Here is a 17505-nt window from a genome sequence, read left to right on the forward strand (position 1 = left end):
GAGCTGGACACGACTTAGCGACTGAACAACATACACCCAGTGCCCTCCCCTGCATTACCTAGCGGGCCTATAGAACATCTGTGGGTGAGGGGCTTAGGGACAGCCTTGGTGTGGCTACCAGGCTTCCACTCTCGGGCCCTAGAGAATTGCTCTTTGCTTAGCCTGGATCCTCTTCTTCTAGGATAACCATGCAGCTTGCCCGCTTACCTGCCTGATGCCACTGAAACCTGCTTCTTGATGAGACCTTTCCTGATCTCACCACTTAAAATTCCTCCCCCACTCCTTTCATCCCTTTGCTTCATTTCTTTGTCCTTCATAGCACTCAGCACCTTCAACCTTCCCTTCTCACCTGACTCCCCTTCTCCTATACACAAACACACATTTATGTAGTCAACTATTCTTCCTTTCCCTCTAGAATATAAAGTTTGTATCCCAAGTGCCTATGTGTGCTAAGTCACTTCAGTTGTGTCTGACTTTTTGCAACTCTATGGACTGTAGCCTAACAGGCTCCTCTGTCCATGGGATTCCCCAGGCAAGAATACTGGGGTAGGTTGCCATTTCCTTCTCCAGGGGACTTTCCAAGCCTGGGGATCAAAGCAGCATCTCTTACATCTCCTGCATTGGCAGATGGGTTCTTTACCCCTAGCACTACCTGAGAAGCCTAAATAAAGACCGAAGAAACAGCATGTGTGTGCTAACACAGACCAGGCTCTCGATACACACTTGTTAATTTGAATTAGAGAGTCTGTCCATTATGAATGTCTGAGAAGGGGACTTGGGGGCAGGGAACCAAACTCCTAAATCCTGCCTTTGTAAACTGATCAAGATACCTCCAATGTAATGCCTGTAAGCAACCCACACTTAAAGCTTGTTTCTCAGCCTTAGCATCAGTGAAATTCAAAGCTATGGAAGGTGGCTCTATGTGCCATAGGATGATGAGTAGCATCTCTGACCACTATCAACTGAATGTCCAGATGGGACAAGCAGAAATGTCCCCAGACATTGCCAAACATCCTTTGGATAGGTGGGAATCACATAACCCAGTTGAGAACCCCTGGCTTAGAGGAACAACTTCTTTTATATGGTGATCTGGTCTGCAAATACCATTTCTCTGTTCTGAATTAAGCTTTATAACACTGACCTGAAATCCACTAATTATCAAAGAATCATATAGCTAGGAAATACCGTATTTAAAATTAGAAGGTTTTAGGACCACAGTGAGCTGCCTAAAAGCATGTATAAGATTAAAAAATCAGATACCTTCTTTGCTGAGAAGCTGCACAGAGATTTTAAGGGTACGCATAGCGGGAGCTGGTTGGGGGAGGTAGAACACTCCATTTGACCTCTGCCCAAATGGATGAGGATGATCAGGAAATAAGGCAATGAGATCTTTGGATGTAGGAAGACAAGTATCTTCTTTTCCCCTTCCTCCTTTTACCACAGGAGACCTCTTTTCAGGAGGTATAACACACAATAGTGAGTTTGCTTCAACTACGAATTGAGCTTTGGTGGGTTAGCTGAGCCCTCGACCAACATTTCTATCAGTGTTTCTAAGGAGGAGCACATTCTGTGTTTTAAACAACTGCCTTACAGATGAACTTTTGGAACCCATCCTGATTGTAAGTAGAAGACTGTTTATGTCGTGTATGCAATGCATTAACTTTTGTCTATCTTGTAGACAAAAGCTCTTCTAATACATAAATAGCATCCACTGGAAAAAGGCACAGTTCTCCAAAGACAAGAGGGTAGGGAGATTTAAACAACCATCATAAAATAAATAACAGGCCTTCATTTTCAGTGCAAGTGTTCAAGTCATACCTGAAAGTAAGCACTGTGTTTCTACAGAAACAACACTCTTATTCCTTGGCCTTGTGATAGGTTTCCCTAACCAGGAGCACAAAAGCATCTTTCACTTAAAAGAGTCTCTAAATTCAAACGATGCATCAGTCCCTGGACAACATTACCCTGGAGTAAGATGTCTCTCACAGATACCATTAAAACAAAATTCTCTTTCCAAATGCAAAATTTTCTGGAGAGAATATATTTGTGACAAAACTTCACTGTAACCAGCCCCCACATAAGACTGGCCCCCATTTGGCTGTGGATCTGTCTGGAATATCAGAAAGCAATTTCCCTATAGGAAAATAACAAGTACAACCCTAATTCAAGTGCGTTTCAGCAGAATTCTGCCTGTGAGTGAAGACCCCAGTGCTACTCGTAAGTCAAGTGTCAGAGGCTATTCCAGGTGGTTTAAGAATCCTGCTTTTCAAAGAGTCTAAGCAGGATGGCCCAGACACAGAGCACCATCCCCCAGGCTAACCTGGACATTAACCACTTACTCGATGATTTCAGACTGCTACGGAAACAGAGCAGAACTCACTCACAGAGTGGAGGAATTACTGTTGGGACTAAACACAGTCTTCAAGTGAAGGTGACAAATGTTTAAGCTGATGAAGTTGTAGGAGACAAAGACAAGGCAAACTAACACCCAAAGGCTGAAGTGTGAGAAACCATAGCTTCAGATCGTAATATGGAAATGTTTAGAAAAACAAAGAGAACTAAAAGATACTCAACCAGATATGTTTGCAATATCTACTTAAGAACCAGAGTTTCAAAATGCTGAATATAAACAATGAAAGAAAGTGTCAGCCGCTCAGTCATGTCTGACCCTGTGGACTGTAGTCCGCCAGGCTCCTCTCCCCATGGGATTTTCCAGGCAAGCTACTGGAGTGGCTTGCCATTTCCTCCTCCAGGGGATCCTCCCGACTCAGGGATCGAAGCCGGGTCTCCCACGTTGCAGGCAGATTCTTTACTGTCTGAGCCGCCAGGGAAGCCCAATATAAACAATAATATAACAATAAAAGTAGTATTAACAATAAAATATAAACAATAAACATAGTAATTAATTTGATTTTTATTTACAACTTTAAATATATTTAAACATTGTTCTTAGAAATGCTTATCTTTACAACAAGTTTTCAATCACTGAAGCATAAATCTATTCACCTAGTTATAGTTCCAGGGGAGAGATCAGAGTATGAAAGATGTATTTCTTTTTTTAAACATATTTTATTAAAAAGAATAGATACATGTATACATAAACTAAATCACTTTGTTGTACACCTGAAACTAACATGACACATTAATCAACTATGCTCCAATATAAATATTTTTTAAAAAAGAAAAAAATCCACAACGTTGTAAATAAACTCTATGCCAATAAAGAATAATAAAATTTTGTGTCTTTTTTATTGAAGTATATATAGTTGACTTATAATATTGTATTAGTTTCCAGTGTGAAGTGATTCAGTTGTGTGTGTGTGTATATATATAAAAATATATATACACACATACAAATACCACACACACACACACACACAGAAAAGAGAAATTTCTAATAACCATCCTTATTATTAGAGTTTGAAATTATCCCTTAATCTCTACAAAGTAGATCTGCATAGTGATTTACATTGATTCAAACGGTTTTTTGTTTTTTTGTTTTGCACCTGCATGTATACATCATTTGAAATCTTTTCATGGCTAGATTATGTTGATCACTGCATATAGCTGGCCCTTCAGACATGCATACATGTGCACAACCAGCAAGTAAAGAACTATAATCATGCAATCAGTTTTTGGCTTGCCTTTATTCCAAATTAAATATGAAATACTTAATGGACTACAGCCTGCCATTACATTTTAAATGGCCCATTCTCTCAAGTACTTGAGTTTTAAGACATAACTGTTCTTGGCTAGAATGTGTGAGCTAGATTGGAATTATATGTGAGCTAGATTAAGGGCATAATAGAATGGAGGGCCACGAAGAAACCCAAACAAAAGCTAAGCCAATACCAGAAACCCTAGAAAGAAGAAGGGTTCTCTAGTGTCTCCCTCCTCAAGCCTCTGTGCATTATGGTATCTCCATATTCCATAGCTCAGTTCTCACTCTCCTAAGACTCTCTTCTATGAGAAAAGAAGTTTTGTGTGCAAAGGGATCAAGGAAAACTTAAGATATGGGAGTGTGACAAATCACACATCATTCTTCAATTTCTGTTTACACTTCCTTCTACGGCAAAACATTCTATACATTTTTTAAAGCATTTATTTATTTGGCTGTGCCGTGTCTTAGTTGTGGCACGTGGGAAAATTTCAGTTGTGGCATTTGAACTCTCACTTGTGGCATGTGATAAAATCTAGCTCCCTGATCCTATGAAACCCAGGTCCCCTGCATTGGGAGCATGGAATCTTGGCCACTGGACCACAAAGTAAGTCCCCCTCCTGTATTATTAAACTGGACAATTTGCTGCTCTGCCCAGAATTCCCAGCTTCCTTTGAAGGCAGGAGTGGCCACAGATCACTCTGTGTCCAGTGAGATCTGAGTGTACGCCACTTCATGAGCTGGGCTTTCCCTTCTGTCAGCTGGGACTGGGATGTGGATGCAGTGGGGGAGCCCCCCTGGACTGTTAGGACCAAGGCAATACCCTGGATGGTGGAGTAACAAGTCTGGGTAAGAGTCCTCAGTGTGGAGCTGAGTGGCCATAGCAAATTGGGAGTTTTAACTGAAAGAGAGAAAAGTCTATCTTGTTTAAGCTACTGGGTCACATTGTGTCAAATGCATACACTTGCTAAAAGAGAAAGCCTGAAAGTTAATGCTTCAGACAAGCACTTGATAATAAACAGAAGATTCTTTCGTCTTCTTCAATCTTCTGTTAATGCTCTGTTTAATCCTATCTTATCTTCCTGGGTGCTAATTACAGGCATTCCCCCCACCCCCCGACCAAAAGATGCCTAGAAGTCTGGGAGAAATGATTCATTTCTAAAGAAACAGAATGCTACTTCCCTTCCTAAATCAGTGAAGAACAGGAGCAAACACAAAGGCTCTGTTTAGAGTCTGCACTGTGAGCTTAGGTGCAGACTTTCCCAGCTGACTACTATCGTTATGTCTATGGTGGTGTTTGGCATATAGGTGATAAGGAATGGAGTGTGTGTGTTTAGTTGCTAAGTTGTGTCTGACTGTTTTGTGACCTCATGAACTGCAGCCCACCAGGCTCCTCTGTCCATGTGACTTTCCAGGCAAGAATACCGGAGTGGGCTGCCATTTCCTGCTCCAGGGGATCTTCCTGACTCAGAGATTGAACCTGTGTCTCCTGCATTGCATGGAGATTCTTTACTGCTGAGCCACCAGGGAAGCCAAGGAATCGGGGGAACCCCACAAACCAAAAACATGAGTCACGAGCTTCTGCCAGTTTGGGGATTTCTTTTCTGATTTGTACTATGAGAGTGTTTGGCTTGGTGATAATCACAGCTTTTTTTTTTTTTTTTTAAAGATGCGAAACATTTTCAAAACCTGATGTGCAAAAGAGACTGGACGCTAGGATGTTCACATGTATCCTCTCACCTAAGCTTCCAAAGCCATCTAAAATGATGATAATTGAGATGTACCGGGCTTTCCGGATGGCTCAGACACTAAAGAAACTGCAATGCAGGAGACTCAAGTTCAATCCCTAGGTCGGGAAGACCCCCTGGAGAAGGAAATGGCAACTCACTCCAGTATTCTTGCCTGAAGATCCCATGAACAGTGGAGCCTGGCAGGTTACAGTCCATGGGGTGGCAAAGAGTTGGACACGACTGAGTGACTAACACTTTCACACTATTGGTACCACACACAAGGCTTTATCTACTGACAGTATTCCGCTCCTGAGATTGTTTGTAAAGCATTTATGAAAAGTCTGTGGTCAGACTTCCAAACATTTGATGTGGAAGGATAGTTGATAAAGAAATAGATACTAAAATCCCTTTGCTTCTGAACTTAAATCCAGTCACCAGTTTAAGAAGTAGGTAACTGTACCAAGTTAACCATCCTGTACACTTTGTGGATATAAAGAATTAAAAGGGTCAGTGTAATGATATATTTTGAAAGTAGGATTTTTTCTGAAACTCTGCAGGGCAGTTGGATTTATGGTAACAGATTTTCATGCGAGTTCTCACTGGGTATTAGAATTGAAGATAACTGGATCTTAGCAATAATATAGCAACACTTCAGATAGGTTGACTGAAAAGATAGCATCTATGAGTTGACTTTGAGAGTCCCTTGGACTGCAAGGAGATCAAACCAGTCAATCCTAAAGGAAATCAACCCTGAATACTCAGTGGAAGGACTCATGCTGAGGCTAAAGCTCCACTACTTTGGAGCTTTATGATGAGAAGATGAGATAAGAAGACTCATTGGAAAAGACACTGATGATTGAAGATAGAAGGCAGGAGGAGAAGGGGACGACAGATGATGAGATGGTTGGATGGAATCACCGACTTGATGGACATGAGTTTGAGCAAACTCTAGGAGATAGTGAAGGACAGGGAAGCCTGGTGTGTTGCAGTCCATAGGGCTGCAAAAAGCTGGACATAACTTAGTGACTGAGCCATTTAATTCATCCTTTCATCAAATGTTTTGGGCTAATGACAACCACTAAAGCACAGTGACTAATGTCCTTGCCATTCCTTTGGATTTTGACTCACATTCTTGAGAAGGAGAGAAAGGAGTGGGTGTTACAGCCAACAGGAAGGATATGAGCAGTAAAGGCCATCACATTGATCTTGTTCACTGTAACAGGAAAAACTCTGAGAAGTGGTGTTCCAGATAACACAACAGATTTTCCATGTATTTTTACCCATACCGCTTTTCCTTCTTTTGCTCCCGGGTTCTGTTTGCATGCTTTCAAGAAATCATGAGAAGTCAGTGCCTCACTCAGACTAAAGCAAAACAATAAGCCCAAGGACCAGAGTGTTGACCTCATTGTTAGAAATGAGAGAAAAGTGACAGGCAGCTCGAGACATTTCCAACTCACAGGACGTCTGGAAGATGTTCTGGGGCTGCCAAGTGCTATGGATTCTACCAGTTTCAATCAGAGTTGAAAGAAATGGGCTGTGACACTTTCCACTAACCAGCCCAGAGAAGAGTCCAGGACAGGAGGATGGGTCTGCAGTTTCCCCTCCAGCTTGTTTTTAGTTCATTTTGGGGGGGGGCCATGCCTTGTGGCATGTGGGATGTTAGTTCCCTGACCAGGGATTGAACCTGTGCCCCCCTGTAGTGGAAGCACGGAGCCTTAACTACTGGACCGCCAGGGAAGTCCCCCTCTCCAGCTTCTTGGAAAGCACTGTCATCTCCACTGGCAAGGAAGAGGGAACTGCGCTGGGGTGCCCAGGTCTCACTGCATGGCTCCCCAGGCTTTCAGGAAATCAGTGAGGGCTCTGGTAGTACATACAAGCTCTATCCACACGGTATTAGACAGCCACAGAAAACTATGCTTCTTAAGAGTTTTTAGTACAGGAAACGATCATGGTAATCTTTTTTTTTTTTAATGGCAGGATTTAGAGTTTATTATATAATGTGATCTCAACTACGTAAAACTGTACCAGGAAAATCTGGTAGGAAATACAGCAAAACAGTAAAAAAATTTTTTTTCTTGGAGTAGAACCGCTGGTTATCTTCTTGGTAGTTTTCTTTATTTCCCAAATTTTCTACAATGAACATGTATTAAACATTTTTTTCCCTTTAATAAAAACATGGGGGAGAGATATTCAGTTATGATGGAAATAATGAGACTCCTATCTAATCTATTTTTTAACATCAAATGCAGTTAAACAAAATTATATTACAGCTCAAATTTATTCACACTAAACAAAGTTTTTTAGATTATGATTTTCTTAAAGAAATCCCATCTACTTAACAGGACACATCTCATCAAGGGGATGGTAGCCACTCTAACTGCTTGATGAGTATGTGGTATAACTTTAAAAGTAGTAACAATAAACTTTAAAAACAAAATAACTGGATCTTGGTATTAAAGATGATTTTTAATTAGCAACATAAATTAGTGTTCCCTTCAAGGGAGTCACTTAGAGAAAGCATTCTTTCTTCTGCTGGTATTATAATAATTTGTGTTCAGTCGTGTCTGACTCTTTGAGACCCCGTGGACTATAGCCTGCCAGGCTCCTTTGTCCGTGGAATTTTTCCAGGCAAGCATATTGGAGTGGGTTGTCATTTCCTTGTCCAGGGGATCTTCCTGTCCCGTGGATCAAACCTGCGTTTCGTATGTCTCCTACACTGGCAGGCAAGTTCTTTACCACGAGTGTCACCTGGAGTATTGCCATTTCTCAAAATATTTTTTTGGAGCTTTCTGTGGCACTGCTCTGGAAAATCATTCTGTTACTTCGATCACTCCCTATTTTTAACCAAAAATGGTTTTACCAGATTGACACCTTCTTTACCCGACTCGACTTTAAGTGGCTCTTCGTCAGTCATAAAAAAACAAGTCTATTCTCAAAGAATAAATATTCCGAGCCCCTGATATTATTTTTTAAGTGCCACAGACTTCACGAAAACAAGTCTGAAACATGAGTTTCCCGGCCATATTTTGAGTAATAATTGTATTTTCGTAACACTTGACCAATTTGCCCCCAAGATGACTACTCAGAGGTGTCAGTGTCTTCAGGTGGGAAGCAAAAGGGATCCATCACAGATTAATGAAAAGCCTCAATAAAGACTACAGGACAGACTAATCTTATATTCCAGTAAAAACCAACAAAAGCCTATTAGAAGACAAAGATTTTCAAGTACAATAGAGAAATGAAAAGCCACCAGTACTTGCTTCCACCTTTTGGTGTGGACAACAAGGGGCAGAAACTCAGGCTGGCAACCCAGGGACTCCTTCCTATAATACAATGTTCATAAAAGCCAAGACTACACTTCCTTTTCTATCTGACTTGATCATCACTTATCAACACTGGCTTCACGTTAGAATCAGCTGGGAGCTTCACAGAAGTACCAACTGGCTGGAAACGTTCAGACATTCTGAATCTCGGAAGACAGAGCTGGGATATACATGCGTGGGGTTGTCTGTAGGTGTGTGTTTGTGTGTGTGCTGTTTATTCTTTCCCTTCTTCTCCTTTCCCCCTTCCTCCCCTCCAGTTCCTAGGTGATTCAGATGCACTAAAACACAGTAAGGGGTGCAGACCATGGGCAGCTGATCCACATGAAGATCCTGCCTTCTGTCCACAGAACCCACCTCAGCTAGTTGATGAAATGAGCACCTAAACAATTCCCTCCATTCATCACTTTGTACCATGATTCTTAACAACAAAAACTGGGGGAGCGTATTTGGTCCATATATATCATCTTAGAAAATAAAAATTTTAAATGGGAGATAAGAAGCATAGTCTCTAGTTGACTAAACATATAAGATGAAAACACTTGTAAAGGCCCAAATAATGAAACCATGTCAGAGCCTAGTCATTGGAGGAGATTCTGTGTTTTTCTTTTGGTTGATCTGTATAGACTGTAAATCTTCTGCAAGGAATACATATCATTTCAGTGATACCTACTTTTCTGCTGGCCTGTTGACTTAAGAGAAAAAGATTATATACCGGCAGTATCTTGGGCTGTCACATCCACGCCGTGTGCAACCATGACCCTGAGGCATTCCACGTGTCCTTTTGTAGCAGCAAGGTGAAAACTAGAAAAGAAGGAACACAATCTCCTTAAGACTGCCACTCTTTATAGACTTACCCCGACCATGTTTTTGCCTCTTGTGTATACTATCTCTCACTTAAGCTCCAAACCACCTCATGAGTAGGTCTTACATTGTTCTCATTTTAAAAAGGAGAAAACAGAGGCTCAAAGTGGTCTGATAATTTGCTCATTGATACTTTTTATTAAGTAATGGATTAGGAGCTAGATCTTAGGTCTTCCCATGTAAAGATAGGCTTGAAAAAAGTAAAATTCAATGACATTTCTTACCCCTTCAGGAAAAAATAACCAGAGTCCCAACTTTATTCAATTCCTAAATATGTAAGTAATTTATCAACTTTTTTCTGTTTTCCAGTGTTTTTAACAAAGCCATTATTTTTAAGCAATGAACTCTCTGAAGGCAAATTTGTCCAAGTCAAACAATGATCAGGGTTCTTGGACAGCATCAGTATCAAATCCATTGTTGTGTCCTAGCAGATAACAATAGTTATCTGTAGTTGTACACAACTACACAACTTTTTTTACATGGGTAATGTGCGCCAAGCATATTATTACCCACTTTAGTACATTAGCTCTTTTCATTCTCATAAAAGCCTTTTTAAACTTTTTAAAAAAATTTTTGGCCACATCAAGCAGCATGTTAGAATTCTTAGTTCCCTGACCAGAGACCAAACTTGTGCCCTGTGCATTGGAAGCAGGGAGTGTTAACCACTGGACAACCAGGGAATTCACCATAAAAAGCCTTTTGATGTGAGTCCTAACACCATCTCCATTAGACGGCAGGAGTCTACACTCAGGTGCAAACAGCATTCAAGGAAGCCCACAGTTAGGCACTGGAACTCAATGACACTTGAGGGTACAAACCTTGCTCAGCATGTTTAGACTTATCATTAGAAACAGATAATATCCTTATAACACAGGAAGCTCAGCTCAGTTCTCGGTGATGAACTAGATAGGTGGGATGGAAGTGAGGGTCAAGAGGGAGGAGATATATGTACACATATAGGTGATTCACTTCATTTACAGCAAAAACTAACACAATACTATAATGCAATTATACTCCAATAAAAATAAATATTTTAAAAAAGAGACAACATCCAATGCCATACGCATCCTCGCCGTAGATCCCAGGGGTGAAGGGCACTTCCACGGGCAGAAGGAAAGCAGAATTCCACTGAGCAGCCCTGCCTTGAGAAGGAAGTTAATGCACCTCTGAGCTCTCCAATTGCCTCAGACCTGTCTTAGGGAGTTACCTTCTCAGGATACTTGGTGTCTGTAACTCTGAATTAATGCCCAGGTAATATTTTTCCATAGCACAGGATCTGTCACTGGGGCCCATGATCATACCCAAGTAGCAAATCCAAGAGCTAAACTGATTCAAACTCAAGTCAGCTTGACCCCACACCTCTGCTCTGGAGAACTGGGCTGACTGAGGGTTGGCAGGTTGGCAAATAGGGTTATATCCGTTCTGGTTGCAGATCAGCCATACGTCAGCTATGTATCTCTGGGAAGTCAGTTTAAGCTCTCAGAGCCTAAATTTCCGTCATTGTAAAGTGTGTGGATAGACTCAGATGCTTTCTAATGTTCCCTCCAGCTCTTACACTCTATCATTTTAGCTTCCCTGGCTCTGATCACATTGACCATTTCTTCATTTGTGCAGCAACTTATGTGTAATATTTCTTCAAAGTCAAAATCTACTTTATAGTAGATTTACACATTTTGTGTAATGTTTACACATTACAGTGACGCTTTGATCATATGGAATGACTCGGGAACATGTGACTTGTTTGAATGAAATTTCTGATTAAATACTGCTTAACCAAAAGAACCGCACCAAAAGGCAGGACAATGAACAATAACATCGTTTTCAGCATTGTTGGGGTAACTTAATTTTACAATTAGTAAACTTCATCTTTAAACAGTGAATCATTTAATCACAGTGAAAGGTTTCTAAAATTTCCCCACCTTTAATAACAGTGTTGGCGCTAGTGGTAAAGAACCTGTCTGCCAACACAGCAGACATAAGAAACATGGGTTTGATCTCTACATCGGGAGAATCCCTTGGAGGAGGGCATGGCAACACACTCTAGTATTCTTGACTGGAGAATCCCATGGACAGAGGAGCCTGGCGGGCCATAGTCCATAGGGTCACAGAGTCTGGACACAAGTGAAGTGACTCAGCATTCATGCACGTGTCCATTACATAATTTAACTGCTCTTGAGGACATGAAACCACTAAGAGACTCAATTATTGAATTCTGCTTTCAAGGCGATGGATCTAAATATCTCAGATTATTAAGCCCTAATATTTATTAATATTTATCTTCTTTTCTTAATGACTATGTGCTTGCTTCTAAGCTGTTCACTCTGCTATATCCTATGACCAGGGGAGAACTCAATCAAAATGCTCTGGACAAGGCAGCCAAATCTTTTGCTGAAGATGAAAATACCAGGAATAGAAATTAGCACACTCACATGCACACACACACACACATGCAAACGTATAGATACAAAACTTTGGACTGAAGTTTAACATATGGACTTCCCCTGTGGCTAAGCTGGTAAAGAATCTGCCTGCAATGTGGAAGACCTGGGTTCAATCCCTGGGTTGGAAAGATCCCCTGGAGAAGGGAAAGTTTACCCACTCCAGTATTCTGGCCTGGAGAATTCCATGGGCTGTATAGTCCATGGGGTCACAGAGTTGGTCATGACTGAGTGACTTTCACTTTCACTCTAACATATTTAAGCTGCTGCTGCTGCTGCTAAGTCGTCTCAGTTGTGTCCGACTCTGTGCAACCCTACAGACAGCAGCCCACCAGGCTCCCCTGTCCCTGGGATTCTCCAGGCAAGAACACTGGAGTGGCTTGCCATTTCCTTCTCCAATGCATGAAAGTGAAAAGTGAAAGTGAAGTCGCTTAGCCATGTCCAACTCTTCGGGACCCCATGGACTGCAGCCTTCCAAGATTCTTCCATCCATGGGATTTGCCAGGCAAGAGTACTGGAGTGGGGGTGCCATTGCCTTCTCCATATTTAAGCTACACATGTCATAATCGTATAGTTTGCTAAAACTTCTCAAGTGGAACATGTCCCTTCCGCTTTCATACTGAAGAAACACATTGTGCCCAGAGACCCAAAATCCCTCCTGTATCTCCTCTTAGCACCCCAGAAGATCTCCATGTGCCCCTTCTAGTTGCTAACTCGTTTCTCCCTGTGATAACTATTTTTCTACTCTAAGACTTCCTGGATTTCCTCAGCATGCATGCTCAGTCGCTCAGGCATGCCCAACTCTTTTCTGACTCCATGGACTGTAGCCCACCAGGCTCCTCTGTCCATGGAATCTTCCAGGCAAGAATACTGGAGTGGGTTGGGTAGCTATTTCCTCCTCCAGGGGATCTTCCTGACCCAGGAATCGAACTCACATCTCCCGCACTGCGGGCAAATTCTTCACCGCCGAGTCACGGGGAAGCCCTGTATTTTCTCTGGATTGCACACTGTATTTACAGGGCATTGAACTTCCAGACACATGTGACAATGAACCATTTGTATAAGGCCACTCCTGCATGCTGATAAATGTGCTCTGATGAATGTGACATGATATTCTATGGATGGCTTGGCAGTTGTATAATTTTCAGCATCATATTTGAAAGGTCAGTGGTCATTATAAGTCAAGAGAAGTGAGGTGTTAGGAAGTTAGGCTCATTATCCAATCCAATTTTCTTAGACATTGCTTTTTAAAATGAAATTGTTATAGCAATCCATCTTTGATGGCTATAACACATTGCATTGAGGAATCCAGTTAATTGAGGTTTCACTGCATATGTTTTAATAAATTGTGTGCATGTGATTTTGTTTTGCCGTCTCTCTTCAGAGTTTAGATCACTAAGAGACTTTTCCCTTTATTTTGGGAAATCTCCAATTATTCTTCTGCAGAACACTGTGTTCTGATGAAAAAATAAAACGAGTCTTTTCCCAATTGATAATTTTATCCTCATACATTTTACCTGAGACTTCAGCACTCATTGTTCTTACAGAGAAAATGAACTAGTATAAAGATAAATAAACAGCCAATCATCCATATATAATGATAGATATTCATGCTGGTATTTTTATACTGCAGAATCTCATATTTTTAGCTAATCAATCATTCTTAGTTGGTGTAATTCAACTAACTAAACCAGCATTTCAAGGTGTTTCTGAAAGGAGACTCATTTCCAGGTGTTTATTGTGGATGTCACATAAAAATTGTTCTTAAGGATCTCATTTATCGTATCTTTTCATCTCTGAATTTTTCTACACATATACTTAAAAGACGGAGAAGGCAATGGCACCTCACTCCAGTACTCTTGCCTGGAAAATCCAATGGATGAAGGAGCCTGGTGGGCTGCAGTCCATGGGGTCTCAAAGAGTCGGATACAACTGAGCGACTTAACTTTCACTTTTCTGCACTGGAGAAGGAAATGGCAACCCACTCCAGTGTTCTTGCCTGGAGAATCCCAGGGATGGGGTCGCACAGAGTCAGACACGACTGAGGCGACTTGGCAGCAGCATATTTAAAAGATAAGCACTTTACAAAGTAGAAATAATAATGCAATGAAATCTTTTGTATCCAACAACCTTGTTTCATGTATACCCTTACTAACCATTATTATTTTGAAGCAAATCTCATGTCATATCATTTCATTCTTAAATATTTCAATGTATTTCTAAAATAAAATGGCTCTTAATGAAAATGTAATAATAACATCATCACAACTTAAAATTTAGTAATTTTTCAATAATGCCAAATATTTAGGCATTGAATATTTCCAATTGTTTCATAAATATTATCATTTTTGAATAGTTTGTGGGAATCAAAATCCAAAAAAGGTCAACATATTGAGATCCGGTTGTTGTCTAATAATGTTCCCTTTTTCTTTTTCAGTTCTTGCAATTTGTTTTATGAAAAAGCCATGCATTTGGGCCTGTAGAATTTCCACTATTTGGATTTTTCTGCATCTCCCTCCCCATAGTATTTTTTAACATGTTTCTCTTGCCTCTACCTGTTCTGTAAACTTGCAGCTAGGTTTAGAGGCTTGGTTTGATACAGGCTCAGTTTTTGGCAAAGCAGCTTTGTTTGAGTGGTATCATGTACTTTCACTGAAGACACGTAATGTCTAGCTGGCTCCGTTTCAGTGATGTTAGCAACCACCGATAATCACTACTTGGAGTCATCCTTTGATTTGTGGTTTGCCAAGTGGTGACATTCTAATCCATGATTTTTTTTTCTTATTCAATAGCTGAATTCTTCTAGAGAAAAGAAAAAATTCCCTTGATGACAATTTAGTTTTCCAGAAATATAGTTCATACAGGAAAAAGAAGCATCTGATCTTTTACTTTAATGAAAGTCTTCTTAAGAACAAGTTGGTTGCCTGGTGTCTTCTAAAGGAGACCAGTGTGGTGTGAGAAGACTAATGTATGTAAGTTAAATAGACATGTGTATGATAGCCAATCAGTTCTCCAGATTTTTTGATAAACAAATTTAAGCATTTTCACCACTGTACATCCCCATATTTAATACTACAATAAATGCATGTCAAACCCACTGCCAAAAATATTTCAACTCTGCATGTAATTGAGTTGACTGTTTAAGATATTTGGGCATGGTGACTAAAATGCTTTGATGGGAGAATGTGTCAAATCACGTTAATTGCACAGAATACGATAAGTGACTTCAAAAGGATTTTTGGATATAGTGTTAAGGCCAAAGTATGAGCCAGTTTAGGTTTAAGACATCCCACTCCAAGGATAAGAAAAACAGTGCTCAGTCTAGAACATGATGCAAAAAAGAAATGCTATAATTCAGATTTTAAATTGTAGATTTGTTCTTGATAAAATAACCAACACCCCATGTACAACACATATGGGCACACACATGGCTGTACATATTACAGCCATGTTCTAAAACTGGGAAAGTCTTTAAAAGTTCTATGAGCATATGCTGTGAAATAACAAGGCCTCTTCATCTTCAACACCATATACTACATTTCATACTCTATATAGATACGGTACACTATTCTTTGTAATACATACTATATATGCTATTTTATACTATCTTCTATCATTTAAAAATATGTGGGCTAGATTTAGAAAGAGAAAATATAAAATAAGAAAGAATAACTACCAAGACATATAGTTATTTGGTATTTATTGATCACTGGGATTAAATACTGTGATACTTATAGGGTATCCCTTTATTTAATAATACATCTAAAAATCATTTTACTACCTAATTTGGGATAAAATATCTATAACCTGAGTTTGCTAAATCAATTATCACATCAAAGAACAACCCAAATGATCAGTATACTGATTTAGCTTTGCCCTGTTCTTAAGGAAGCCATATAAATGCAGAAGAAATAAGGTACAAAGGAGACAATTAGATGACTCTTGTCAGCATGTCCCTCACAGCAACACCACTTATACATTCAGTCCAGTTACCTTACACCTGAAGAGCAACAAATGACCAACAAGTGGAGCTGCGTCACTTGGTCAATTCTCCCCCAGCTGCTGGAAGAGAAAGCCCCGTCTTCCCTCTCCCACTCTCCCAGCCCTGTGCCTAGAAGCAGCTCTTAATCCAGCTCCTCAGCCATTACACAGAAGGGTGTATTCTATGCTATTCTTCTGTGTGTACTGAATTCGGATATCCAGTCATTATAAGGTTTTAACTTCAGAAAATCTGGTCCTTATTCCAAACACCCAAGATTTTGAAAAATCAGACAAAACTTCCAAGCTTTAGAGCTTTATTACAGCTTAGAGGAAGGACAAACGTGTAGCCAGATGAGAAGGTATAACAAGAAGCAGGATATTGGGGAGGCAATACACATGATCCTTAAGGCCTCAGGCTAACTGGCTTTGAATCTGCACTCCGCCGCTTATTAACATTGAGAGCTCTTGGGCAAGTGTTCTCTGTATCCCAGTTTCCACATCTGTAAAATGGGCTGTGAGGAATGAATGAGGTATATGTAAAAAGTGCTTAGCAAAATGTGAAGCATGGATACATATCCAAAGAAATGCCACCAGTTATCAGAGCCTCATCAATACAAGGCAAGGAGCAGAGATGGAGACATTCTGCTTAATAAAAGGATTTGTCTCAATGTTCAGAAAAGACAGACTAACAGAAATTAGGTCAGAACCATCACTGCTTAAGAAATGAAGAAAGAAATGGTTTTTTCTGGGTATATGCTACTCAGCACTCTATTGTGATTTAAATGGAAAGGAGATCCAAAAAAGAAGGGATATGTGCATACACGTTACTTATTCACTTTGCTGTACAGTCTAAACTGACACAGCAATGTAAAAGAAGTATATTAAAATTAAAAAATAAAATAAAAATTAAAAAAAAAAAGAAAGGAGGAGGAGGAGAAAAGCAAGAAGAAAATCAAGGGGCCCTGGGAGGGAGGTTCCAGAGGAAGGGGATCTATGTATACTTATGGCTGATTCGTCTTGCTGTATGTCAGAAACCAACACAATGTTATAAAGCAATTATCTTCCAATTTTTAAAAAGAGTGAAAAAAAAAAAAAGAAAGAACAGCAAGAAAGACAAGAGTTACAGACAGTCATTGATGACAAAAACAAAACAAAACAAAACACCACCAAAAATGAAAAACCATCTGAGATCAGCCTGGTCTAATTAATGCTTACACTTGAGCTGCTAAGTAAGATTCAGGCACCTTCCAGAAGTGACAATCCCCAAAGCAGGGTGTGGCAGCAACAAGCTATTAGCATTTAGCCTCTCAATAGCATTTAGCCTCCACTTGAGTAACTTTTTATAAGATACTCTAATGGAGAGTTGGGTTCGCTTGGGTGGGAAACATGGTTAGTCATTCACAGAACCCGGATCTGTAAATGGCAGTGAGTAGGTTTCCTTTCTTATGCAGTGCCCGATACATGCAGGCATCCTCAGGGCGGCAGTCCCGGTGACTGGTGGGTGCTGGTCTGGG

The 17505-nt window shown here is 40.3% G+C and overlaps 1 protein-coding gene across 7 annotated transcripts in view; it reads right to left on the reverse strand.

Annotated features, from left to right (window-relative positions):
- RAI14 (retinoic acid induced 14) overlaps positions 1 to 17505 on the reverse strand; it is a 161535-nt gene that overhangs the window by 25268 nt on the left and 118762 nt on the right. For all 7 annotated transcript variants that reach the window (XM_018065592.1, XM_018065591.1, XM_018065588.1 and 4 more), the window contains one exon: positions 9424 to 9512. In XM_018065592.1, the coding sequence (XP_017921081.1) occupies positions 9424 to 9512 (89 nt within the window). The remainder of the gene's footprint in view (positions 1 to 9423; positions 9513 to 17505) is intronic.

The sequence above is a fragment of the Capra hircus genome, chromosome 20 (assembly GCF_001704415.2).
Source record: "Capra hircus breed San Clemente chromosome 20, ASM170441v1, whole genome shotgun sequence".
Classification (NCBI taxonomy): Eukaryota; Metazoa; Chordata; class Mammalia; order Artiodactyla; family Bovidae; genus Capra; species Capra hircus.